Here is a 27,378-nt window from a genome sequence, read left to right as displayed (position 1 = left end):
TAGACACTCCTAAACCTTGTGGACAGCCTTCCCAGAAGAGTTGAAGCTGTTGTAGCACTGCCCCCTAGAGGGCTGCTGGATATAACACTTTCTGGATTCCCCTGGGTTACCTGTGGCAACTGCTTGCAGAACTTATCACTTTAAGTCCTTGGCTCAGTCAGTCCTAGGCCACACTGCCTTGGAAAAGTGTCCCGCTGTCATCAACTGCACGGTCAACATTTTTCTCCACAGCATCTTCCTGGCTACGATCTTGGAAAAGTGTCCTTTCCTGTATAGTACTTACACAAACATGGCCCCCGGCACACTGAACCACGTGCCCTGGGCCCTCATGTTCTCCGTCCACACTTCCACCATTTACTTGTAGCGGGGTCTTCCATTATACAAGTTCTAAAAGACTGCTGCTTGACATTTGAGAGGAACTCGGCTCCATCTAGTGGCCAAAAGGACACATTGCAGCGGCTATGGAATGTCTTTTGATGTTATTTTCCTTTCAGGAAGTTGAGCAGTCTTCATCGCCCATAGTGCTTTGAGAATACCAGGGTGCACTGCTGCACCGCACAGCCTTCTGGGGGAAGCTTTATAAAGGAAGGGAGGAGCCAGGCTCACTCTCTTGGGGAAAAGACACAGTGAGACAAGCAGGATGCCAGTGCTGTGGGCTGATGCTGTATGCTAGGCCGAAACTCCTGGGCCTTAAGTGACTAAGTTGCAGTGTTTCATCTCCAGTAGAGGATCCCTCCTGGAGGTCCCATCGATGTTCTACAGAGACCAGACTCATCCACCCCAAATACCTAGCGCGGCTGGTGACAGAGGCCGGAGACTGAGACAGCAGCGGAGGCTTCCTGGGAGACAGTCCTGTTGGTGAGAGGGCACCTGCCCAAAAACTGACTCTATCTATCAAAGAAGTAACTTTAGTCAGGATTAGCCTTAGAGTAGTAGAAGGCAATATACCAGGTGGCCCAGCACATCTCTCACAGAAGTTTTACCGGCAATCCTGCACAGACACCCCGCGGTGATTACTAACTGTTTGCTGCCATTCTCTCTATTGATCACCCATCCTCAGTGTGGATTACAAATTGCGAGTGCACCAACGTTGCTAGCGAAGATATAGAGAAGAAACAGCGGACTCAGATAGGTCTGACATTCTGATACTGTGTCTAACTGAATGCTGAGCCTTATCTCCAAAAGTATAATAGTGATTAAGATGGCGGTCCTATAGGCTCTGAGACATTTCCTGAAACAATTAATGCGCCCTTGAGGAGTGATATCACAGTATTTATCTTATCTTTGATTAATTAATTAGTATATCCTTTTACAAAGTCATATTTTACTGTATCGAAACTGTTTATTTGATTCACAGTAAATAACTTTCCTGTTTAAAAGCAAGCTTGTGTGTGGTCACCTTGTATTACCCAGAAGGACTGCAGCTGGAGAGAGGTAACAGGTCATTATTATTTATTGAAGTGTTATATTCCAATCTGTGTAGCCATTTGGTATTCCAGTCCTATTCTGGGTCAGTTGTGCCTAGGGAGGGTTCGAGCCAATTCTGTGGGTTGTTAGGCAGGACGTAGACCCAATAATCTAATCAGCAGCTCCTGCGGGGGTGGTGCTACACGTGGGGGCTCGTCCGGGATGATCTACAGTCCTGCAACACAACCCTCTCAGCCACAGAATCCCCCTCAACGCAGAAATGGATCCTACCGCTGCAGCCGAGTGGTGCAGGGAAGAGAATGTCGTAGTGGAAAATGGCCTGGTGGTTGAAATCAAGGGAGAGGTCTGGACTGAGGAAAAACTCCTCCCAGTTTTAAGGGCACTGTCCACAGACAGGAAATTCTGGGTGACTGACATAAAGACAGACACCACCGTTCCACACACGTATGCATTGTGTGAGTGGAGGAAGGGGGTCCCTGATTACTTTAAGGGAACCAGTGTAAAGACTACTGACCAAACAGAACTTTTCTTAATACATCCAGAAGTCCTTACTGAAGGTCCCTCATCCACCACTCCTGGGGGATCCAGCAAAGAAAAAGGTGTCCAAGAAGGGAGTCCAGAGTCACCACCTTTGTCTACCTTTAGCTCAGAACTGTGTGCTGTTCTCGGGGAAATCGTAGCAAAATGTAGTAAGGACTCCCCAAACTATCTGATGACTGAATATAGGAAGCTCAGGACATTCTCTGGGAAACAGCCTGTGCCTTCGACAGAAGATGGGTTTGAAGAGTGGTTAGATACCGCCACTCAGGCTTTGGAAGAGTGGGAGGTACCAGAACAGCACAAGAAACAGAGAATCACAGAAAGTTTAAAGGGACCTGCACTAGAGGCCGTACGTAATCTCAAGCTAAGCAAAAAGAACTGTACTGCACAGGATTATCTAGACATTCTACAAGATGTATTTGGTCGGACGGAGAACGTGGCTGAACTTCTTTACCAGTTAGACCACTGTTACCAAGAAGAGGAAGAGAAGTTGTCCGAATTTATTAGACGCCTAGATAAGATCATCCACCAGATCTTGATGAAGAAAGGGATAGACCCCCGGAAGGTAGATGAGACTCGTGCACGGCAGGTGGTGAGAGGGGCTCAACCCTTAGATCCCATTGCCATACTGTTGCGAACTCGCCAAGATGGTGGCATTCTGGAATACCCTGACCTGATCCGAATGGTCAGAGAAGAAGAGGTCATGTTAGACAACAAAAGGAAGAGTCGGCAGTTTGACTCAACTGCTCGTGTCAGAGTGATAAGTGCAAAAGAAAGTGACTCGCAAGTTGAACTCCTAAAGACCCAGGTGTCCCAGTTGATAGAAATGGTGTCCATCCTGACTAGTCAGGCATCTACTCTACCTGATGGGAACGTGTCAGAGAAGCCGGATAAACCTTCTAACCTTAGAGTAGACCCGGAACCGAGACCTAGGAGATCGCTAACTTGTTTCAACTGTGGGGGAGTAGGACATGTTAGAGGAGTATGTCCCAGCCCAGGAAATGTCGCCTCAGAACCTCGCAAGCCAGCGGAAAAACTTCAGAGGGCACCCGTGAAGGAGTCGACCGGGTGCCCGCCAGTTTCAAGGGAATCCAAGAGACTCAATGATTCAGGGAATCTGAGTCAGGGAGTCAGATCCAGGTACAACGCCCCTAGTTCTATACTCCAGGCTACTGGGAGAAGGAAAATCAATGCACACCGGGCCCAGAGGGGACTGAAGTCCAGAAGAAAAAAAAAGAAAAGAGCCTGGGTGCAGAGAACTGAATCAGACAACAAGGCCACTTCAAGAGAATTCCCAACTAACTTGGTCGGGCCTTCCCCTGTAGTCTCTGTCCAGGTAGAAGGAATTTACACAAGAGCCCTCCTTGACACTGGGGCCCAAGTGACTCTTCTGTATAGAGACTTCTATGATAAACACCTTACCCATCTACCTCTGCAGAAGTTGGAAGATCTGGAGATATGGGGTATCGGGACTCAAAGTTTTCCCTATGACGGGTATCTGCCAATCAAGTTGACCTTTGACCCATCAGTGGCTGGTGAAGCTGAAACCTTCGACACCCTAGCAGTGGTCTGTCCTCGTCCGCCAGGGGCCAACAAAAGCTCTCTCATCGTAGGGACCAACACTGACCTAGTAAGGCGCCTCCTGACACAACTGGTCCAGGGACAGGATGCTCCAGCGCCAAGGATTCACCCCATGCTACGGCAGGCCTATCAACGATTAGTATTGGAGCAAGAGACTCCTGCAGAAGGAGTTGGAAGACTCTGGAAGTTGGACAGAACGGAAAAGGTCTTGCAGCCAGGAGAGGTGGCTTGTCTGAAAGCTTCCGTTAAACTCACATGGAAACAGCCGGGCCCTTTTATCATCTTTGAATCAGGTCCACAGGAAGAGGAGAGAGGGATAGAAGTAATCCCTGAAGTGATCCCTTTGAAGGTGTTACAGAAAAACCATGGAAGGGTTTTAGTGAGTGTCAGAAACACCTCTACTACACCGGTGAAGGTACCGGCCAGAGTGCTGTTGGGCCAAGTTAACCCGGCTACCCCAGTTGTCCCATCTGATCTTAAAGAGGAGGGAAGGGGTGAAGATGTTATAGAAGAGCTCTGCTCTGGAAACGCTGCCCTCCCACCAGAATGGGTGAAGAGGGCCAAGGCACAACTTGCTGGATGGCGAGGAATATTTTCTAGGGCTGAGTTCGACGTGGGATGCGCCAGGAGTGCCACTCATAAGATCCGCCTGAGTGAGGACAAACCTTTCCGAGAAAGAGTCCGGCGAGTTCCCTTAGGTGACTTAGAAGATCTACGTCAGCAGCTGGCGGAACTCAAGAAGACTGGGGTTATTCGAGAATCCAGGAGCCCATATGCTTCTCCGATAGTGGTAGTCCGGAAGAAAAACGGATCTCTGAGGCTTTGTATCGACTACCGAACACTGAACAGAAGAACCATCCCAGACCAGTATACCACTCCTCGAATCGAAGACGCCCTACAGAGCCTGTCAGGGGCGAAGTGGTTCAGTGTGATGGACTTAAAGAGTGGGTATTATCAGATCCCCATGCACCCTGAAGATCGGGAGAAGACAGCCTTCATCACCCCTGTGGGGTTCTTTGAGTTCAATCGCATGCCTCAGGGATTGTCAGGGGCCCCTGCTACCTTCCAAAGGCTGATGGAAAGGACCGTTGGAGATATGAATTTGATAGAGGTACTGGTATACTTGGATGATGTTATCGTGTTTGGCAGAACTTTGGAAGAACACGAGGAGAGGTTGGAAAAGGTCCTGAAGAGGCTACATGAAGAAGGCCTGAAACTTTCTCCTGAGAAGTGCCAATTCTATCAGTCCTCGGTCCATTACCTGGGCCACATCGTGTCTGAAGAAGGGGTGGCCACCGACCCGGACAAGCTGGATGCTGTCGCCTCCTGGCCGAGACCTACAAATGTGACCGAACTTCGGTCGTTCCTGGGTTTTTGCTCCTATTACAGGAGGTTTGTAGAGGGGTTCGCCAAGATTGCCCGACCCCTCAATGAGTTACTAAAGAACGAAGAAGATGACGTTCCTGAACTGGTCAAGCCAATGAAGTCCGCCATGGGACCCCGGAAGGCCAAGGAGTCCATCCAGGATCAGTGGACCCCAGAATGTGAAGGGGCTTTCATTCAGTTGAAAAAGAATCTAACCACTGCCCCTGTGTTGGCCTACGCAGACCCCACGAAACCATATGAACTACATGTCGATGCCAGCCGAGATGGGCTGGGTGGGGTACTCTACCAGGAACATGGGGGCCACCTGCGACCCGTAGCCTACGTGAGCAGGAGTCTACTACCTGCTGAAAGGAATTATCCTACCCACAAACTTGAATTCCTGGCCTTAAAGTGGGCAGTGGTCGACAAACTGAAAGATTACCTGTACGGAGCTGAATTCATTGTCAAGACGGATAATAATCCCCTTACCTATCTGTTGACTACAGCTAAGCTGGATGCAACAGGACACAGATGGTTGGCTGCCCTCTCTAGCTTCAACTTCAGCCTGAAGTATCGGCCAGGAATCGGGAACAGGGATGCAGATGCCCTATCCAGAAGGTTGCATGCACCACACGAACTTGATGAAGAATGGACCCATTTGGCTCCAGAAGGGGTGCGTGCCCTATATCAGGGAACTGAACTTCGATCCAGAGGAGGATCAAGAGCCGAAGAGATTGGGGTTTCGGCTGTCGGAGTACCCAAATACTATTGCAGGGTGACCCAGGTTGAAGGGGAAGATTTACCCCGGCTGTCCAAAAGGGACTTGAGGAAGGAGCAGCTGGAAGACCCTCTGGGAAAACTTCTTTTGGAAGCCTTGGAGATCCAGCGCCCTGAGTTGCTTCTCACCGACTCTCCTCAGGGGGCCCGTCTGTTGCATAGAGAGTGGACCCGGTTACAGATCCGAGAAGGGGTGGCCTACCGAAGAGGCCCATCTGAAGATCTGGAGGAGAAGTGGCAACTGTTCTTACCAGCTAAATACAGGGAGAGAGTTCTGGCTGCTCTTCATGATAATCATGGCCATCTGGGACCTGAAAGAACTTTTCAGCTTGTCAGAGACAGGTTCTACTGGCCCTGTATGAGGGCCGAAGTTGAAGGATACTGTCATTCTTGTGTCCGATGTATACAAAGGAAGACTCTGCCACGTCAAGCAGCCCCAATGGGCCATCTGCAAAGCCAGGGACCCATGGAACTGGTGTGCATTGATTTCCTTTGCCTAGAGCCTGATCTGAGTGGCCAAGGGAATGTCCTTGTGGTAACAGACCATTTTACCAGATACGCCCAAGCATTCCCAACAAGGGATCAGAAGGCCTCTACAGTAGCCAAAGTTCTTGTAGAAAAGTTCTTTGTACACTATGGGTTACCACAACGCCTCCATTCAGATCAGGGAAGAGACTTTGAAAGCAGACTGATCAAGAGACTGTTAGATCTGTTAGGCATCCAAAAGACTAGAACTACTCCCTACCATCCACAAGGGGATGCCCAGCCGGAAAGATTTAACAGGACTCTTTTGGACATGTTGGGGACTTTAAGCTCAGAGAAGAAACAGCATTGGGGCAAACATGTAGCTGCCATTGTGCATGCCTACAACAGTACTGTCAGTGATGCTACTGGATATTCCCCTTATCGTCTAATGTTTGGACGAGAGGCTCGATTGCCAGTGGATTTGGCCTTTGGCATCTCGCCCGATCACACCTCTTCAGCATCGCACAAGGGATATGTGGACCGACTGCGGAAGAGTCTGAAATCGGCCTATGATAAAGCTCAGGCCACATCTGATCAACGTGGACTGAGGAATAAAAGGAATTTCGACTTAAAAGTTCGGATCCAAGACTTGCAACCAGGGGACAGGGTATTGTTGAGGAACTTGGGTGTCCCGGGAAAACACAAGTTGGCAGACCGCTGGAAGTCCCAACCTTATGTTATCTGCAAGCAACTACCAAACCTCCCTGTGTATCAAATTCGGCCTGAAGGAAGTGTGGGTCCATTGAAGACTTGGCATAGGAACCATTTACTGCCTCTCTCTGAAGCAGTTCGCATGCCTCCTGTCGTAGATTCGCCAGAGACCCCTTCGACCTCTCGCCTGTCCAGACCAGTCACCAGATCTCAGTCGACACTCCCAGATGTGAGGGAGGGAAATTCTCCATCTGAAGATCTGGAAGATGAAGAGGAGGTACCTGACTGGATGTGGTCGTCTCAGTTACCAGAACCCACACCTGCCTCCCTGTCTTCATCCGAATTGGCTGACAGAGGAACCCTTCGGGCGGAAGCCCCCGAATTCATACCTTTCCACATGCTTCCAGAAGAAGTAGTTGATGATGAAGATCCTGAGGAGGAGGTTGCACCTTCCTCTGAAGAAGAACTGACCGCTCTTGAAGCATCAGATTCCTGTGTGTTGGAACATGAGGAGGAGGACATTGAAGAATCCCCAGAAGTGGCTGGTCCTAGTACCTCTGAGATCGTGCATCCCAAAGAACAGAGGGAAAGAAGAGTCATTCACCCGCCCAAAAGACTGACCTATGACCAATTGGGTGAATGCTCAGAAGAGGCTATCTTTACTTCCAAACGAACTCTTGATCAGCCTAGTTCTTCCACCGCAGATTTGGTGGAGGACAACCCTAGCTCACCCCCAGGCACATCTGTACAAGCCACTCAAGTGTCAGGGGTCTGTGAACAGAATTACCTTCCCTCCCCTGACAATTGGTGGGAGGTTCCTATGTCGAACCTGTGTTGTAATATGCAGTTGTTAAGTTTGAACTCTGCTTATGAAAAGGAAGATGATTCCCTGTTATGCATATGTTAATGTTTTTTTTTGTGTACTGCCAACATATGCACTGGAGTACATGCTGTTGTCCTCTTTGGGGACCAAAGTTTCTCAAGTGGGGGGAGTGTGTAGCGGGGTCTTCCATTATACAAGTTCTAAAAGACTGCTGCTTGACATTTGAGAGGAACTCGGCTCCATCTAGTGGCCAAAAGGACACATTGCAGCGGCTATGGAATGTCTTTTGATGTTATTTTCCTTTCAGGAAGTTGAGCAGTCTTCATCGCCCATAGTGCTTTGAGAATACCAGGGTGCACTGCTGCACCGCACAGCCTTCTGGGGGAAGCTTTATAAAGGAAGGGAGGAGCCAGGCTCACTCTCTTGGGGAAAAGACACAGTGAGACAAGCAGGATGCCAGTGCTGTGGGCTGATGCTGTATGCTAGGCCGAAACTCCTGGGCCTTAAGTGACTAAGTTGCAGTGTTTCATCTCCAGTAGAGGATCCCTCCTGGAGGTCCCATCGATGTTCTACAGAGACCAGACTCATCCACCCCAAATACCTAGCGCGGCTGGTGACAGAGGCCGGAGACTGAGACAGCAGCGGAGGCTTCCTGGGAGACAGTCCTGTTGGTGAGAGGGCACCTGCCCAAAAACTGACTCTATCTATCAAAGAAGTAACTTTAGTCAGGATTAGCCTTAGAGTAGTAGAAGGCAATATACCAGGTGGCCCAGTACATCTCTCACAGAAGTTTTACCGGCAATCCTGCACAGACACCCCGCGGTGATTACTAACTGTTTGCTGCCATTCTCTCTATTGATCACCCATCCTCAGTGTGGATTACAAATTGCGAGTGCACCAACGTTGCTAGCGAAGATATAGAGAAGAAACAGCGGACTCAGATAGGTCTGACATTCTGATACTGTGTCTAACTGAATGCTGAGCCTTATCTCCAAAAGTATAATAGTGATTAAGATGGCGGTCCTATAGGCTCTGAGACATTTCCTGAAACAATTAATGCGCCCTTGAGGAGTGATATCACAGTATTTATCTTATCTTTGATTAATTAATTAGTATATCCTTTTACAAAGTCATATTTTACTGTATCGAAACTGTTTATTTGATTCACAGTAAATAACTTTCCTGTTTAAAAGCAAGCTTGTGTGTGGTCACCTTGTATTACCCAGAAGGACTGCAGCTGGAGAGAGGTAACAGGTCATTATTATTTATTGAAGTGTTATATTCCAATCTGTGTAGCCATTTGGTATTCCAGTCCTATTCTGGGTCAGTTGTGCCTAGGGAGGGTTCGAGCCAATTCTGTGGGTTGTTAGGCAGGACGTAGACCCAATAATCTAATCAGCAGCTCCTGCGGGGGTGGTGCTACATACTGTTAAGTAGACAGTCCTTGTAACTCTCTCTCCAACTCTCCCGCACATTTCTTCAGAGAACAAATTACAGTCCCAATCAAATCTATCCGTTGCCGCTGGCAACCATCACTGTGAAAAGGAAAATCGGGCCTGGTCATCAAGGGGGCAAATGGCTGACACCTGTCCACTGACTCTATCCCCTGGAGTGGTCCCCTTTCTGGACAGACCCCCGGGCAAGTTCCTCTGTACTCACAGACACTGTTTTCCCTGAGTCACCGTTGCTCCAACTCCTCCAGTCAGCTTTCCTGGGCCTCTGGATTCAGTCACACACTCTGGTTCACCAGGCCGACCGCCTGTGACCACCTTCCACAGCAACAGAAGGAGAGACAGCCGTCACCCTCCTTACAGGACCTGGCTTCCCGCCTAAAGACCCCTTGCCTCAGGTGCCCTTAGCTTTTTTACCCTATCCCATAATGCACCTCTTCTGTGCCAAACCCATGGGATAGAAATAAAAGCCTGTGTGTCATTGGCTGGGTTTCCTCCACTTTCCAATGTAACTCCCCATTGGATACAGTGGGGACACTCCCTCAGCCCACATGAATCACACATTGAACACATAGAGCAGGCCTAACTATAAATCCTGCTCCCTGATAAGCAGGAAGCACATAACTTTGCCTATTGTTCTGCTGATAAGCAGCCAGAGCCAAAAACTATACTGCCTATAAAACTATACTGCCTATAAAACTATACTGCCTATATAGCACCTGACTAGGAGGGGGGCTGCACTGTTATAGCTGCATAGGGTGGGCCAACTCAATATTGAACCCTATGGACTGATAGGGGGATGTTATTAAAGTTCATGTGTGTGTAAAGGCAGGCGTACCAATACTTTTGGTTATATAGTGCACAATATTATTCAGTTAATATTTTTTTATTGAAAGAAAGAAATGGCATTGTAATGTAATACTTTTGGTAATATAGTGTGTATATATATATGTATATATATATATATATATACACACACACACACACACACACACACACACATATACATATATATATATATATATATATATATACACACACACACACACACACACACACACACACACACACACATATATATATATACACATACGTGTGTGTGTATGTATTATACCTGCTCTGTGCTCTCCTGCTTTGTGGTTTTGCATAAAGTGGCCCCACTCCTCCTCTTCTGGCTGCTCCTGCCAGTGCTCATGGCTCCTCCTCTCCTCCGTTTGCCACCATAGGAATCGGCTTCTTAAGGCTGCACAAGTGCGGGCTTTATCGCAAGCCACACTGTGTTTGTCTATTGCAGAGATGTATAGTAGCTAAGTAGAACTACTTCACTACCGTACTTAAGTACTGAAAGGCGGTATCTGTACTTTCCTAGAGTAGAATTTTTTTCTCCTACTTCCACTTTTACTTCACTACATTTTTTCGATGATTTCAATACTTCTACTCCGCTACTTTTTTTTTTGTGCTGCATAGTTACTCGTTACAATTATAAAAATTACCACTGCCAGAACAGTAGATGGCAGGTTTCATGAAGCTCAAAACATGTGTATTATCAGCGCATACGAAAATAAAAGCTACTGTATGTATAAATAAAAGCTGCATTTGAAATAATAAAAAACAATATGCTGTTCAAACTTTTGACTTCTTTCTTTAAAAACGACATAACACAGTACTTGTACTTTTACTTTCAGCACTTGAGTAGCAATTTTTATTTCAAAACTACTGGTGCTTTTACTTTCAGTACTTGAGTAGCAAAATTTTTTTTAAAAACTACTTGCAATACTCAAGTACAAAAAATGTTGAATACTTTAGTACTTCTACTCAAGTCACTTTTTGATCGAGCACTTCCACTTCTACTCAAGTCACTTTTTGATCGAGCACTTGTACTTTTACTCAAGTATCGGTTTCGAGTACTTTATACAACTCTGGTCTATTGGCACACACAGTGTGGCTCGCCCCTGCGGCCTGCTCCCCCCTGGTCAATCGCTTAGTGACCACAGAGAGATTGCTCACTGGATTTGATTGACATCAGCAGGAATTAATGGCTTCCTCTGCTCTCGCGTCCAGTGAGGAGGTAGAGAAAGAGAAAGAGAAGTGCTACTGCTCTTGAGCACAGCACTGGATGGAGATCAAGCTCAGGTAAGTATTTTGAGGGGCTGATGGGGAGCTGCACATAAAAGTTTTTTTCTACCTTATTGCAGAAAATGCAGTAAGGTAAAAAAAAAAAAAAAAGCAAAAAAAAAAAGAAAGGAAGCCTTTACACCCACTTTAACCACTTCAGCCCCGGAAGGTTTTACCCCCCTTAATGACCAGGCCCTATTTTGCGATTCGCACTGCGTTACTTTAACGGACAATTGTGCGGTCGTGCGGCGCTGTATCCAAATAAAATTGATGTCCTTTTTTTCCCCACAAATAGAGCTTTCTTTTGGTGGTATTTGATCACCTGTGCAGTTTTTAGATTTTGCGCTATAAACAAAAGAAAGAGCGGAAATTTTGAAAAAAAACGCCATATTTCTTACTTTCTGCTATAAAACATTCCCAATAAAAAAATTTAAAAATGTAATTTTTTTATCAGTTTAGGCCAATTTGTATTCTGCTATATATTTTTGGTAAAAAAAAAAAACCCAAAAAGCATATTTTAATTGGTTTGCGCAAAAGTTATAGCGTCTACTAACTACGGGAAAGATTTATGTAATTTTTATTGTTATTTTTTTACTAGTAATGGTGGCGATCTGTGATTTTTTGCGGGACTGCGACATTGCGGCGGACAGATTGGACCCCTAACTGACATTTTTGACACTTTTGAGGGAACCAGTGACATTACTACAGTAATCAGTGCTAAAAATATGCACTGTTACTGTAATAATGACACTGCCAGGGAAGGGGTTAATACTGTTGGTGATCAAGGAGTTAAATGTAAGCCTAGGGGAGTTATTCTAACTGTGGGGGGGGGGGCGGCTTGTGAAATGATTACAGAGACATGCGATCCTATATAGCAGGATCACATGAGCTCTGTGATCATTGCAGGGAGAAGGACAGACGGCTGTGTTTCCACCAGCTACCCATCCTTCTCTCTCAGCGGGGAGAGATCGCCGGCGTCAGGCGCCGGCTTCCCCGCTGACGATCGGGGGGGGGCAGGAGCGTGCCGGCGGTGGCGAGTGCTCACCCCCTAGCTCCTCCCATGCAAATGACGTACCGATATGTGGTTTTGCCTGGGAGAGCCACTCTGCCGACGTATATATATATATATATATATATATATATATATATACAGTATACAGTCGGCAAGTGGTTAAAGTGCAGTTTGGGGAAGATTTCCTTCCACTTCCTGTCACAGTGGCAAAACAGGAAGTTACATCATCTCTCCAAAAGGATCAAGCATAGAAATAACATCTCTCATAATATGTTTTGGCTGGAATTCTAAAAAAAAAAATCTGATAATTGTGTGCTCTAGATGGCGGCTTTAAGTGTCACAACTTTGGTGAGCTTTAACTACTTGCCTACTGGGCACTTTCATCCCCTTCCAGACCAATTTTCAGCTTTCATCGCTGTCACACTTTGAATGACAATTGCGCAGTCATGCAACACTGAACACATAGAACTTTTATCATTTTTTCACACAAATAGAGCTTTCTTTTGGTGGTATTCAATCACCACTGGGTTTTTTATTTTTTGCTAAACAAACAAAATAAAAATAAAAAAAAATAAAAATTCATAGTTTGTTATAAAATTTTGCAAACAGGTAATGTTTCTCCTTCACTGATGTGCACTGATGAGGCTGCACTGATGGGCACTGATAGGCTGCACTGATGGGCTCTAATGAGCTGCACTGATGGGCACTGATATGCGGCACTGAGGAGGCAGCACTGGTAGGCACTGATCAGGAGGCATTGATGAGGCTGCACTGATAGGTGGCTCTGATAGGTGGAACTGAAGGGTACTGAGAGGTGGGCACTGATAGGCAGGACTGATAGGCTGCACTGATGGATACTAAAAGGTGGCACTGATGAGCACTGATTGGCAGTACTAAAGGGCACTGATAGATGGCGCTGCTGGGCACTGATTAGCAGCACTAGTGGGCAATATTGAGACAGATGTCCCTTTAAAGAGGAAGTAAACCCTCCTCTGCAAGTTGTACCTATAGGTGATCCTATGATAAGGCTTACCTATAGGTACTGTAAATATCTCCTAAACATGTACCGTTTAGGAGATATTTACCTTACATGCAGCCAGTGACGTTATTGGCGCATGCGCTCTGAAGGAATGGGCGCTGGTGCCGTTCCTTCAGAGCTCCGTGACGTGACCGTCGCGGGAGTGACATCACCGCGGCTCCGGCCAATCAGATGGCCGGATGCCGTGATCCCGGAAGACGGGCGACTGAACATGTCGCCCGTCATAGAGGTAAGCGGGCGGCACAGCGGGGGCTCGTTCTAAGGTAAGTATTTCATAATGAGCTAGTATGCGGTGCATACTAGCTCATTATGTGTTTCTCTTTCAGGGTGAAAAAAAAAAAATCGGGTTTACAACCTCTTTAACAGAAGTCAGTTTTTTTGGCTCTCTTGTTTTATTCTCCTGCTGTGAGCGTGAGGAAAGAAATGACGATAAACGGTCTCTTTTTACATCCTGTGATCAGTTGTCATTGGCTGACAGCTGATCACAGGGTAAAGGGCTGCTGTGATTGACCCTTTACCCCAATCTTTGATCAGGTGAGTCCTAAGGACTGTGTGAGCATGCGCACGGAAGGACGTCCATGTATGCCCTCCCGGCATTGTAAGCCCGTGCTGTAGCCGTCTTTCGGCCATAGCGTGGGCAGGAATTGGTTGACAGCATTGATCTCTCTCCATATTTGTGAACAAAGAAGTTTTCATTTTTCATTTTGGCATATTTTATAACTTTTTCTTTGAGTTCTATCCCCTATAAAAAATGTCTCTCTTTATTCCTCAGAAAGTCACTCACTCAAGTATTATATCACCGGAGTCTCCTCTCCGGGATCCGGACTGCCTGAGTACTCTGTAGTTGGATATGTGGATGATAAGGAGATAGAGAATTATAACAGTGACACCCGGCAGTTCCTTCCCAAGACTGAGTGGATGAAGATACTGGAACCTGAATACTGGGAGAGAGGCACAACTCTGAATCGAAAACAGGAGCCTATCTTCAAGCAAAATGTGCGGATAGCAATGAGCCGATTCAACCAGACCGAAGGTCAGTTAAGATTTTATTTTAAAACTTTATGAGTAAAAAAGATTTTATTTTTATCTTTGAAGGCCAACTATGGTGTATTTCAAACTATAATATGCTATAACACAAGCCTTCTTTGTCTCATTCTCTTTATTTCCTACGTGCAAGAGCAAAGTCCTCCTAGAGACTTTGTCTGGTAGGGAAGGGTGAGAACCCTTGTCAGGTTATACTGCTATCTGCAACTTGATCTGGTAATGGTAACCAGACATTAAGGGTCCTTTGACACGAACAATCCGATCCGATCCGCCTGTAAGTTTTTTAGGTGGACCTGATTGGATCCTCCATGCATCCTTATGGGGCAGCCAATGTCAGCGGAGACATGTCCGCTGACACCCGCTGCTATCGGGTTCCGATCCTGTCCGTGAAATCCGGACGGATGGAAACCCTATTTTCCATCCGTCCAGCGGATCGGATGAGAACTGACAGGCGGTCATTTCTCATCCGATTCCCCCATGGAGGACAGTGAGGATTTGACTGCTCCGTCTCCGCACACAGAGCGGAGATGGAGCTGTCACCTCCCTGCTCAGCAGGGATCGGCGGATCGACCCCCCGCTGAGCAGAGAACGGACCGCGTTAGACAGCGGATAGTGTGAAATTACCCTAAGTGTAGGAAAATCTGCAACATGGACAGAGACAACATAAATAAGCTGACAGTGGTTTTGGCCTTACCCTACTCTACTAAAAAAAATCTCTTACCATTCTCACTTCTTGCCTGGTGAAACCAATGTCAGAAGAACCAGAAATAAAAAATGGAAGGGTTTCTATACCTTCCACACTCTATTCAAATAGGAAAGTTTGTTGTTCACTGATACATTTTTGGTAAAGCCTAACCCTAAAAAAAAAAGTTTCTTACTTCTAGATATTTCTCTCTGACCCCACTGGAGAAATTTTCGTGTCTGTATTGCCCATATAGGTGTAGCACCCTCCTAGGTAGGTGCTAGGTAAAGCATAGAGTGGCCCTGTCTGCTTATCAGGAGGGTCTGATCTGTTAGGTTAGCCTGTCACGTGCTTCCAGGTGTTACCTGTTGAGTCTGGGGAGTCTTCCTACTGTATCCAATAAGGAACCTTGTTGGGCAGTGGAGGAAACCTAGCCAATAGCACACCAGGGTTTATGACTGTCCCAGTGGCTGGCCATTGCTGCAATGCATCCTGGGATTGGGAATAAATCCTGAGAGAGCATGTGACAGGGTGTCTTTTGGCGGGAGCAAAGTCCCAGGAGGAGGTGGACGACTGTCTCTCCTCCTGCTAAAGGGAGGAAGGTGGTCTAGGTGGTCGCCCTAGGAACCAAGTGTGGAGCTGAGCTGCAGAGGATCCAGTGTGTGCTGACCAAGTGGAGCTGCTGGGCAGAATACTGGAAAAACAGTATCGTGAGTACTCAAGCCTCTGCCCAGGGGTCTGCCTAAGAGAGGGGACCACTCCAGATAGGTCAAGGGGATCAAAGAGCCAGCTACCTCAGAGTGTTAAGGAAAAGGGCAAACATGGGAGTAAGTCACACATGTGCAAGTCACAAGCAAGTCTCAAGTCTTAACCTTCAAGTCTCAAGCAAGTCCCAAGTTACTGTGGCGAAAAGCAAGCAAGTCAAGTCGAGTCCCTGCTAGAAGTCAAGCAAGTCCAGTCAAGTCATTTATTTTAGTCAAGTCACAAATCAATTCAAAATACTGATCTACCCCAATTTTCACCTTTAAATCAGTTAAAAGTCAGTGGTCAGGAAAGGTTTTGTTTTATTTTCAACATTAACAAAACTGCTTAGTGCTTTTTTCTTGGCATATTAAAGAAACACTTTGAATGCCCAAACAGCTCAAAATCCTTCATCCGGTCATGTTTCAACACCACAGTCACTAAAAACATGTTAAGTATTTCCATTGTTAAACAGCCAGTGTCCTAAAAATCAGAACACACTGAGGCGTTTTAAGTGACTGTGGTGTCAGAAACATAACAGGCACATTAATTTTGCTTTAACACATCTTGAGAAAATGCAAATATTTAATAACTTAAAAAAGTAAAGTCGTTTCGAGTCATATGTCCCAAGTCAAAGTCAAGTCTCAAGTCATGAATACCAAGTCAAAGTCAAGTCGAGTCTTTTATTAATTTTAGTCAAGCAAGTCTAAAGTCCTCAAACTGGTGACTTAAGTCTGACTTAAGTCAAGTCATGTGACTCAAGTCCCCCCCCCCCTCTGGAAAAGGGGGTGCCAAGTTGTCAAGCCCTGAAGATTAGGGGGTAAAGGGGGCGCCAGGAAGGGCCCTGAAGTTTCAGCAATACAGTCTACCTTAAAGAATAGCTACCTTAGAAAAGGAATACCTCAGGAAGCTTTAAGGACTCTTTCACAGCAGAGGGCCAAGTCAATTAGCGGCCTAGCCGTGACTAGCTCAACATATCGTTAATCAGCGTTAATCAGCTTTTTTCTGGATCGTCCCTGCCTATTGTGCATAGTCCAGTTATTGGAGTATCCCACTCATCCCTTCTCCTATCCAAGTTCTCAATAAAACATAAAAACCAAAGAAACAGGACTGGTCCTTGTCTGAGGTAAATCACTTGGAAACATGTCAGAATTTTCTACTGTGTTGCTATTGGTAACCCAGGGGAACCCGACTTCAGCAGCTCCCAAGGGAGTAGTGCTACATAGGAGAAAGGGAAATAGTGTGTGGTTGTCAACAGGACAAAAAGGCACGGGGATCAATAAAAACACTGTCAGTGGTACAATACTTCACTAATACTTTGTGTTTTTTATGTGGCCTAGTTGGAGAGAATTCCCATCAATCCCTGTTATAACAGAAAGTTTGCCATCAATTCCTGTTCTTGCGGAAATTAAAAGGAAAATTTTCCACTAATGATAATGAAATTCCCTCAATGTTGGCAATAAAAACTTGAAAGAAGCTCAAATCTTTTCCTTTTCCATCCAAAATAAAATAATTTATTCTCATGCTGGGCTTTATAATAAATTGAAATACTGCTGCACCTGCAGGGCTCTAATGAGGAGAGCTTCAGGGTCTGCATCCTTTTAGATGTGATTTTCCTTTTCGTGTATCACACAATAACATTTTTGTTGCAGGGGATGGCAGAAATCTGATTTGTATCTTAGTGCAGTTTTTTGGGGAAAATCAGTGAGCCAATCACACAAGCAGGAAATTACTTTTCTGGGGGGGCATTCTGTATACCATCTGTGTACAGAACGCCTCCAGGTTGCCATCTTGTATTGCATTTTGCTTAAAATTTCATTGGCTGCAGATTGAAAAGGAAAGATAAGTTTTGATAACATTCAGTTACAATATGACTTGTGTACAAATGTATATGCTATATTACTTTTTTTATTAGCGCATTTTGTTTGCCATGAAAGTGGAGTTTCCCTTTTAAGCTTGCCATACATGGATTTTTTTACATTTTTAAAAAAAAAAGAAAAAAAAAAAGAATTTCCCAATTCACACTTTCGAGCTATTCCAACAGTAGGAGTCCTCTGCTGTCTGAATACACTGATCAGCACTGCAGCTGATTGGCTGAATGTGCGGATTGAACACAAATTTTCCAACAGCCCTGTTCAAGAAAACTTGACTGCTAGGCCAAAGATGGATCAAAATTGGGCTGGTCCTTGCTGAACCAGGATCATTTTGATCCATCTATGGCCAGCTTTACCATTGTGCTTTGTACTATGTTGTCCTACTCCACTGCATGGATCTCATTTTGGGCCTTCATCTTTTTAACCACTTCTGGACCGGAAGGATTTGCCCCCTGAATGACCAGGCCATATTTTGCAATTCGGCACTGCATTAATTTAATGGACATTTGCACAGTCCTGCAACGCTGTACCCAAATAAAATTGATGTCCTTTTTTTCCCACAAACAGAGCTTTCTTTTGGTGGTATTTGATCACCTGTGCAATTTTTATTTTTTGCACTATAAACAAAAAAAGAGCGACAATTCTGAAAAAAAAAAAAAAAACAATATTTTTCACTTTCTGCTATATAACATTCCACCCCCCCCCCCCCCCCCAAATGTAAAAATCAAAATGTTTTAACATTTTAGGCCAATTTGTTTTCTGCTACATCTTTTTGGTAAAAAAATCACAATAAGCGTATTTTGATTGGTTTGCGCAAATGTTATCGCGTCTACTAACTACGGGAAAGATTTATGTCATTTTTATTGTGGGTTTTTTTTTTTTACTAGTAATGGCGGTGATCTGCGATTTTTTGGCAGGACTGCGACATTGCGGCGGACAGATCGGACCCCTGACTGACATTTTCTGACACTTTTGGGTGGACCAGTGACATTACTACAGTAATCAGTGCTAAAAATATGCAATGCTACTATAATAATGACACTGGCAGGGAAGGAGTTAACACAGTAAGTGATCAAGGGGTTAAATGTGTACCTAGGCGAGTGATTCTAACTGTATGGGGGAGGGGTTTATGGAATTACCATAGAGACCTGTGATCCTATATAGAAGGATCACAGGCACTCTGTGATCATCCCAGGGAGAAGAACGGTCAGCTGTGTTTACAACAGCTGACCGCGCTCTCTCAGCGGGTGTCAGGCTGCAATCGGAGCGTGGGTGGTGGCGGGAACTCACCGCCTAGCTGCAGGCACGCGACCGATGTATACCTACATCGGTTCGCGCAGGAGGGCCGCCCTGCCACAGTATAACTGCGGCGGTCGGTTGAGAAAGCGGTTAAATAAATAATCTGTGATGCTAATTTTGAAATCTTTTGTTGTTTTGGGACATTTTTGTGAACACATTACTATGGCTATGAGAAAAGGTTTCCTTTCTTGGACAGGTGCTCTTACGATTGTAGGCCCCTTCTTACATGGATCAGTGTTATCATAGGGCTGGGGTAATGTCCATTAGATAACCTGCTGGGCCAGATGGAGCCCCTTGTCTGCAGCCTCCTTACTGTAAGCATGCATACAGCTGACTCTGTTGCAAAATATTCAGCCTAGGGAACATGGTCTTTAAAATATTGGTGTATTAACAGTAGATAAAAGCTATAGAGGTGTTGCAGGTCTGGTAAACATACCTGCAGCAACTCCAAAAATGCCTGCAGATACAGCAAAATGCTAGGCCATTTCAAAAGGAAAAGCTCAAACACTCGCACCCCCCTTACATCTCTACTAGATTATCACAGTATAAAGTGGCCCCATTGTCCCGTTAGGGTAACCACATTTCCAATCTGCCATTTAGGGACACCGCCCCCCCCCCCCCCCCCAGCAAGCACTGGTCGGTGACCTCACAAAGGGGCGGTGTCACCATGTGATGTCGCCTGGTGGAGCCGCCCTTTAACCAGTTTCGGACCGTATATATATATATACTGCAGCTGTGCAAAATCACATACTGTACATGTACGTGATTTTGTGCACGCGATCTAGGGGGTACACGCGCCACTGGAGCGCCGCTTCTGCTGTGATTGGACACAGCGGGAGCCAATCAGCCGAGACCCACCGATTGTTCATCGGAAAGGCATAATGGTGGTCTGCCTATGAAAACAAGGCAGACTGCTGTTCTGTCAGGGAGTAAAAGAGAGATCTTGTGTTTCAGCTAAGATGAAACACAGATCTCTCTTTTCGTCTAGTGCATCCACTCCTCCCACAGTTAGACAGCACTCCCTAGGAGCACACTTAACCCCTTGATCGCCCCTGGAGTTAACCCCTTCCCTGCCAGTGTCATTTATACAGTAACAGTGCATTTTGTTAGCACTGATCACTGTATTGGTGTCACTGGTCCCCAAAAAGGGTCACTTAGTGTTAGATCTGTCCGCCGCAGTGTTGCAGTTCTGCTAAAAATCGCTGATCGTCGCCATTACTAGTAAAAACAATAAAAAATAAATATAGCCTATAGTTTATAGACGCTATAATTTTTGCGCCAACCAATCAATATATGCTTATGAGGATTTTTTTTTTTTACCAAAAATATGTAGTAGAATACGTATTGGCCTAAATTGATGAAGAAATTCTATTTTTTATATGTTTTTATTGGGTGTGTTTTATAGCAGAAAGTAAAAAATATTGTTTTTTTTTCAAAATTGTGGTTAGCAAAAAATTAAAACCGCAGAGGTGATCAAATACCACCAAAATAAAGCTCTATTTGTGGGGGAAAAAAAGACATACATTTTATTTGGTTACAGGGTTGCACGACCGCACAATAGCCAGTTAAAGCAACGCAGTGCCGTATCGCAAAAGATGGCCTTTGTTAAATGTACGTTAGCCTAACATTGCAGTTGCAGGCAGCCACTTTACCTTGCAACTTTTTGAGATGAGAATGAGGGATACATATTAGCAATAATTATGTAGGCATATGACATAGCCCGGCCCCCTTAAAGCAAAAATTTTACAAAAAAATTATTAATTAAACCCAAAAGTGATTTTATTAACCACTACTATTCCTTTATACTGGCTTTTAAAAGTTAAAAATTAAGCAATTTAAAAAGGTTTAGCACTGGGAAACACTTTTTGTAAGATAAATAGTGTATTTTATATACAACTCTATAGATCAGACCAAAATGAGGGACAAATGAGGAGGAAAGAGGGACAGAGGGACTTTGCTTCAAATTAGGGACAGTCCCTCAAAATCAGGGACAGTTGGGAGCTATAGGTTTGGTGTCAGACCTCTGCAGAGACACCACTGCTTCCACTATGAGGGCAAGGGTTCCATTCTGCAACATGCTGGCAAGGGGACATACTTTTCTACTGAGGCTGTGGCTGCTTTCTAATGAAATGAATGGCTTTTGCTTGATTGCAGAGGAACCCTTAAAATACCTTTCCGGTCTCAGAGAACCCCTGCTAAAATGTCTGTAGCTACAACTCATGATACATCAGCGTAATGGTCAGTGGGAAGAATGCTCCTTACTTTTGTGGTCATTGGGAAGAATTACAATACAGATTGCTAAAAAGATCAATGGTTTCAGTGGGAACTTATCTGGTAGACATTTCTCATTGCTCAAGGAACCCCTAGCAACCTTTTGAAGAACTCTAGGGTTTCATGGATCCCTGGTTGAGAAACCCTGGTTTAGAATGTATCTGGAGTATTGGGACTTCACAGAGAATGATAAATAGATTTAGGGAGATGTAACACATACATTATCTCACAAAAGTGAGTACACCCCTCACATTTTTGTAAATATTTTATTATATCTTTTCATGTGACAACACTGAAGAAATGACACTTTGCTACAATGTAAAGTAGTGAGTGTACAGCTTGTATAACAGTGTAAATTTGCTGTCCCCTCAAAATAACTCAACACGCAGCCATTAATGTCTAAACCGCTGGCAACAAAAGTGAGTACACCCCTAAAAGAAAATGTCCAAATTGGGCCCAAAGTGTCAATATTTTGTGTGGCCACCATTATTTTCCAGCACTGCCTTAACCCTCTTGGGCATGGAGTTCACCAGAGCTTCACAGGTTGCCACTGGAGTCCTCTTCCACTCCTCTATGACAACGTCACTGAGCTGGTAGATGTTAGAGACCTCGTGCTCCTCCACTTTCCGTTTGAGAATGCCTCACAGAGGCTCAAAAGGGTTTAAGTCTGGAGACATGCTTGGCCAGTCCATCACCTTTACCCTCAGCTTCATTAGCAAGGCAGTGGTCGTTATCATTTTGGAATACTGCCCTGTGGCCCAGTCTCCGAAGGGAGGGGATCATGCTCTGCTTCAGTATGTCACAGTACATGTTGGCATTCATGGTTCCCTCAATGGACTGTAGCTCCCCAGTGCCAGCACCACTCCCACCACCACTACCACCACCATGTTTGACTCTAGGCAAGACACAATTATCTTTGTGCTTCTCACCTGGTTGCTGCCACACACGCTTGACACCATCTAAACCAAATAAGTTTATCTTGTCTCATCAGACCACAGGACATGGTTCCAGTAATCCATGTCCTTAGTCTGCTTGTCTTCAGAAAACTGTTTGTGGGCTTTCTTGTGCATCATCTTTCTTGTGCATCATCTTTAGAAGAGCTTCTGGGGCGACAGCCATGCAGACCAATTTGATGCAGTGTGCGGCATATGGTCTGAGCACTGACAGGCTGACCCCCCCACCCCTTTAACCTCTGCAGCAATGCTGGCAGCACTCATACGTCTATTTCCCAAAGACAACCTCTGGATATGACGCACTCAACTTCTTTGGTCAACCATGGCAAGGCCTGTTCTGAGTGGAACCTGTCCTGTTAAACCGCTGTATGGTCTTGGCCACCATGCTGCAGCTCAGTTTCAGGGTCTTGGCAATCTTCTTATAGCTTAGGCCATCTTCATGTATAGCAACAGTTCTTTTTTTCAGATCCTCAGGGAGTTATTTGCCATGAGGTGCCATGTTGAACTTCCAGTGACCAGTATGAGAGAGTGAGAGCCCTAACACCAAATTTAACACACCTGCTCCCTATTCACACCTGAGACCTTGTAGTACTAAATAGTTACATGACACCGGGGAGGGAAAATGGCTAATTGGGCCCAATTTGGACATTTTCAGTTAGGGGTGTACTCACTTTTGTTGCCAGCGGTTTAGACATTAATGGCTGTGTGTTGAGTTATTTTGAGGGGACAGCAAATTTACACTGTTATACAAGCTGTACACTCACTACTTTACATTGTAGCAAAGTGTAATTTCTTCAGTGTTGTCACATGAAAAGATATAATAAAATATTTACAAAAATGTAAAATGTACTGTAGACCTTTTTATCGCCGCGGAACTGTTAACGTTTGATCATTTTTCCGTGGCCCGCTAAGGGGGGGGGACGTCAATACAGAGTGCCACAGCGTGCCCCCCATCAATGCAGAGTGCCACAACGTGCCCCCAATGAATGCAGAGTGCCACAGCGTGCCCCCAATGAATGCAGAGTGCCACAGCGTGCCCCCAATGAATGCAGAGTGCCACAGCATGCCCCCAATGAATGCAGAGTGCCACAGCGTGCCCCCAATGAATGCAGAGTGCCACAGCATGCCCCCAATCAATGCACAGTGACCAGCATGCCCCAAATCAATGCACAGTGACCAGCGTGCCCCCAATCAATGCACAGTGACAAGTGCACTTATCTGATTTGCAGCGGCGGCTTCTCCTAAGTGTCCCCGTGTCTCCTTGAGTCCTCCCTCCTCCTCCTTCTCCTCCTTGGCCAATGGCATGGGTTTGCCTTTCAGCCAATCAGGAAACGGGCCTCGGACCCGCTTCCTGATTGGCCAGGAGGAGGATCTGTGTGACAATAGTGAATGTTCATTCATTATTGTCACACAAATGGGTGGGCTCAGGGCGCACTGCTCTGCGCCCGGAGTTCACCCTTTTCTGAAAAAAATGTTTTTTTCTAAAATGGAAATAATGTAATGTTCTTTGGGTGGACCGGTACCATTTGATCCACGGATCGGTACCGGTCCGCGGCCCGGGGGTTGGGGATCACTGCTGTAGATAAGCAGTAAGACAGAAGTATCAACTGGATGATTTGGTGTTCCATTTTCTGGCCCTAACTGGAATATTGGATCTGATTGGATTGATTTAAGGCATACCTTGTAACTATGTCCTATTATTTCCAGAATAAGTGATGACTTTATCTGCAGCAGGCTGTACTATACATATCATAATCTCTTACACAGAAAACATACAAGTTGTAGCATATTCTTTTGCTGTACACAGGGGTCCATATTTTCCAGTCAATGCATGGCTGCATGCTGGATGATGACGGCACTGTCTTGGGATATGAACAGATCGGATATGATGGGAGAGATTTCATGTATCTGGACACACAGAATGGGATCTGGATCCCGGCCATGAATGAGGCTCAAATCACCACACAGAGATGGAACAGTCCGGAGGAGAGCCAAGGAAACAAGAACAAGAACTATCTGGAGAATGAATGTATTGAGACTCTGAAGACATTCATTCAACTTGGGAAAAATGATCTGAGCACAGGTGACATTGCAATATATACGTAACAGATTTCATATCAAAGCATTACCACTTAGGACTCATGGGAGGTTTTCTTTAAGCCTCCTCCTAGCAGAAGCGTTTTGTCTAAAAAAAAAAAAAAACACCTGACACTTTTAAAAATGTGCAGTAAGTTTACCCCATCAAGCGTTTGGGTGTTAATTCATTTAATTGGCCAGAATAAATAATTTATTGTGGCTGTTGAAATAATTGAACGCTCAAGCATTAAATGAGCCCAGCGTTAACGTGCATGCTTTTATATCAAGCTTTCTTTTGCCCAAACTCTGCTGCTCTTGAACGCACTTGCATTTTTTTTAACCTGCCGCTAAACTCTCCTGCCACTAAATGTCTCTAAAAGTTTATGTGTGAATGGACAGATAGACGGACATGCAGGGAGTTTAGAGACAAACATGTCATACTTACCTGCTCTGTGCAGTGGTTTTGCACAGCGCAGCCCCGATCTTCCTCTTTTTGGGTTCTTTGCTGGTGCTCCTGGCACCTCCCTTCTGCCAAGTGCCCCATCAGCAAGCAGTTTGCTGTGGGGGCACCCAATCAGGCTTGCTCCTGAGCCACTGCTCTTAATGTCCATTCATACACAAATCTGCGGCTCAGCCCTGCCCCCCTATCTCCCCCTATTGGCTCACTGGCTGTGATTGACAGCAGAGTGAGCGAATGTCTCGGTCACAAAGGAAGGGAGAGTCCCCGGAGAGCTGAGGCTCTTGTGCACATCACTGAATCGCAATGGGGCTCAAGTAAGTATTAGGGGGGATGCTGCACAGAGAAGATTTTTTACTTTCGTACATAGAATGCATGAAGGTAACAAACCTTGAGTCTTTAGAGACACTTTAAAGGTTATCTATAGCAAACGTGTTTGCTTTTTTTGTAGTTTTGGATAGAGCAGGTGAAAGTTGAATCCACTATTTGTTTCTGTACAGTATGTGGCCTCACTGGGAAGATATACTATTTCTCCTTGAAATTGAGAAAGTAGCTGATACTTGCCAACATCCCTTAATTATGAAGAAAAACCCCCATAATGGGACTTTTAACGGCAACACATAGTTAAACATAGAAAGTTGTGATTTTGAGTCAACTGTTAAAATTATACTAAATCTTTATTGTTGTAACAAAAATATAAAAAATATATATATACATTACTCAATATTAAAATTATTATTGCACAATTCCTAGATAATCTCTAGTACATTCGGTTTTCCAATTGATAGCACCAAACAGGGAAATTAAAGTGATAGAAACCCAATCTGTTTCAAAATTAAATTTATTTTTATTTTCTTCTTCAGGGGTGCATAAACATATTTAGAAAAATAGGTTATCTTATAAAATAAGAACATAATTAAAAATATTGCATATATAGCGTCATCACAATCTTATACACATCATTTTTTTATATTGTTGTTCATACCTGTATAGAGGTAACTAGACATTTATATGAATAACCAAAAATGCCGGTAGGGCAAGTATAATTGTAAATTATTCCCCAGACGTCTAATAATCTGACTTCATTGTTTTGCATTTGAAAAAAGCTATATACACACACACACACACACACACTTTAGCTGACACTATTTAGCAAATGTTTTAATTCATTTTTCTCCTCTCCTTCCAGTTACACCAATGGTGAAGGTCTCAGCACAACGTAAGTTGGGTGATGTCACCAAGCTTCATTGTCAGGTGTATGGGTTCTATCCCAAAGCTGTGACTGTAAGGTGGATAAAGAATGGAATTGATACAATTAATGAAAATCTGGCTAATCATATCCTTCCCAACCCCGATGGCACCTATCAGACCACACTAAGCACAGAGGTACAGGTCAGGGAGCAGGACACTTACTCTTGTCATGTAGATCACACCAGCCTACAGGAGACGGTCATTATTCTCTGGGGTAAGTTTAATCCAGATATAAACTATTGCCAAAATCTTGTTTTTATTGGCAACTAAGTAACTGCATTCAGTGTATAAATGTATTTCTTTAAAGCCATTTTGTGAATGGTATGGGGCTCAGAAGACAGAGACAATCATTGTAGATTTCCATCTTCCACGGGGATCCCACAGGTATGGTGTATGCATAGTGGTATAAATATACTGTGCTGGTTCTAAATTAGTCTTGAAAACCAGCCAGCACAAAATCCTTGAATGTATGTAGAAGATATAAGATTGTAAAAATAAAGTGACAGTGCAGCGCTATAAAGTCTCTCCAAACTCCTCATCCAAAAGGAGAAGCTCCTCAAAAGATGTGTTTAAGGGAACCACCACCAACACCCAATATTGCAGCCTCTTTCCAGATAGCACAGATCCCCATTACAAAGGTCTATGCAAACAGATGAATAGTTGGATCAATGAGTATCCGCAGTATCAAATCCAAACGTGCCTTGAATCAGCCTCTCCTCAATGCTCCCAGTAGATAACATCGTATGGGGATAGATAAAAGAATCAGGTAGGCACAGAGTAAACGGCGTCCTACTCGCAGCATGGTGTGATGTTATCCAACCGTCAAGATGGGCGCTGTGTCCCGAACTGTAAGCTCGCCGTGCATCGTTGGCTCCTCCCTACGCGTTTCAACATCAAGTGACGTTGTCAGGGGCATGGCCAACGATGCTCTTCAGCGAGCATTTATACTTGCAGTCAATACGGGCAAAATGGAACTTCAGGTTGCGTTCCATCATTTAATAGTACATTTCTCTGTAAGATTTTCTTTACAGAAAAGTGTTGAAGGGAGTAGGTGGGAAAAAAGCATATTTAAAAGAGTCATTACTCTTTGATGGTTTAGGTAATAAGAATTCCTCTTTATTTTTTTATGGTGTATGCATACTTACATTGGTCCAAGGTAGATGAATATAACTGTGCTTTAAAATCCATACGTGAAATTCAGCTTTAAAGCCCAATTAAAGTCTCATATAAAATGCTGCCAATAGATTCAAGGTGCACTAAAAAGGAAAGTGATTGCAGTCTATAGCTTGTTGTAGAGATGGACCCTTAAAGCAATTCTCTCAGCAAAGGTTCAACAAACCACTACTAAATCAGATATAAAGCTTTCTGATATGTAAAATTCAAACACCATGCTGAGTGAACAGCTCATCTGGAGCATGTTGAA

The 27,378-nt window shown here is 44.7% G+C and overlaps 1 protein-coding gene across 1 annotated transcript in view; it reads left to right on the top strand.

Moving 5' to 3' along the window:
• LOC309560450 (uncharacterized protein) overlaps window positions 1-27,378 on the top strand; it is a gene marked incomplete at its 3' end in the record, with an annotated part of 506,030 nt that overhangs the window by 465,674 nt on the left and 12,978 nt on the right. Inside the window, exons 7-9 of the mRNA XM_082264083.1 lie at window positions 14,080-14,340; window positions 23,979-24,254; window positions 25,894-26,169. Of these exons, the coding sequence (XP_082120209.1) occupies window positions 14,080-14,340; window positions 23,979-24,254; window positions 25,894-26,169 (813 nt within the window). The remainder of the gene's footprint in view (window positions 1-14,079; window positions 14,341-23,978; window positions 24,255-25,893; window positions 26,170-27,378) is intronic.

Source organism: Pelophylax lessonae, assembly GCF_965119305.1.
Source record: "Pelophylax lessonae genome assembly, chromosome: 7".
Classification (NCBI taxonomy): domain Eukaryota; kingdom Metazoa; phylum Chordata; class Amphibia; order Anura; family Ranidae; genus Pelophylax; species Pelophylax lessonae.
Note: the sequence above shows the minus strand (reverse complement) of the source record. Positions and strands in the feature narration are given on the sequence as shown.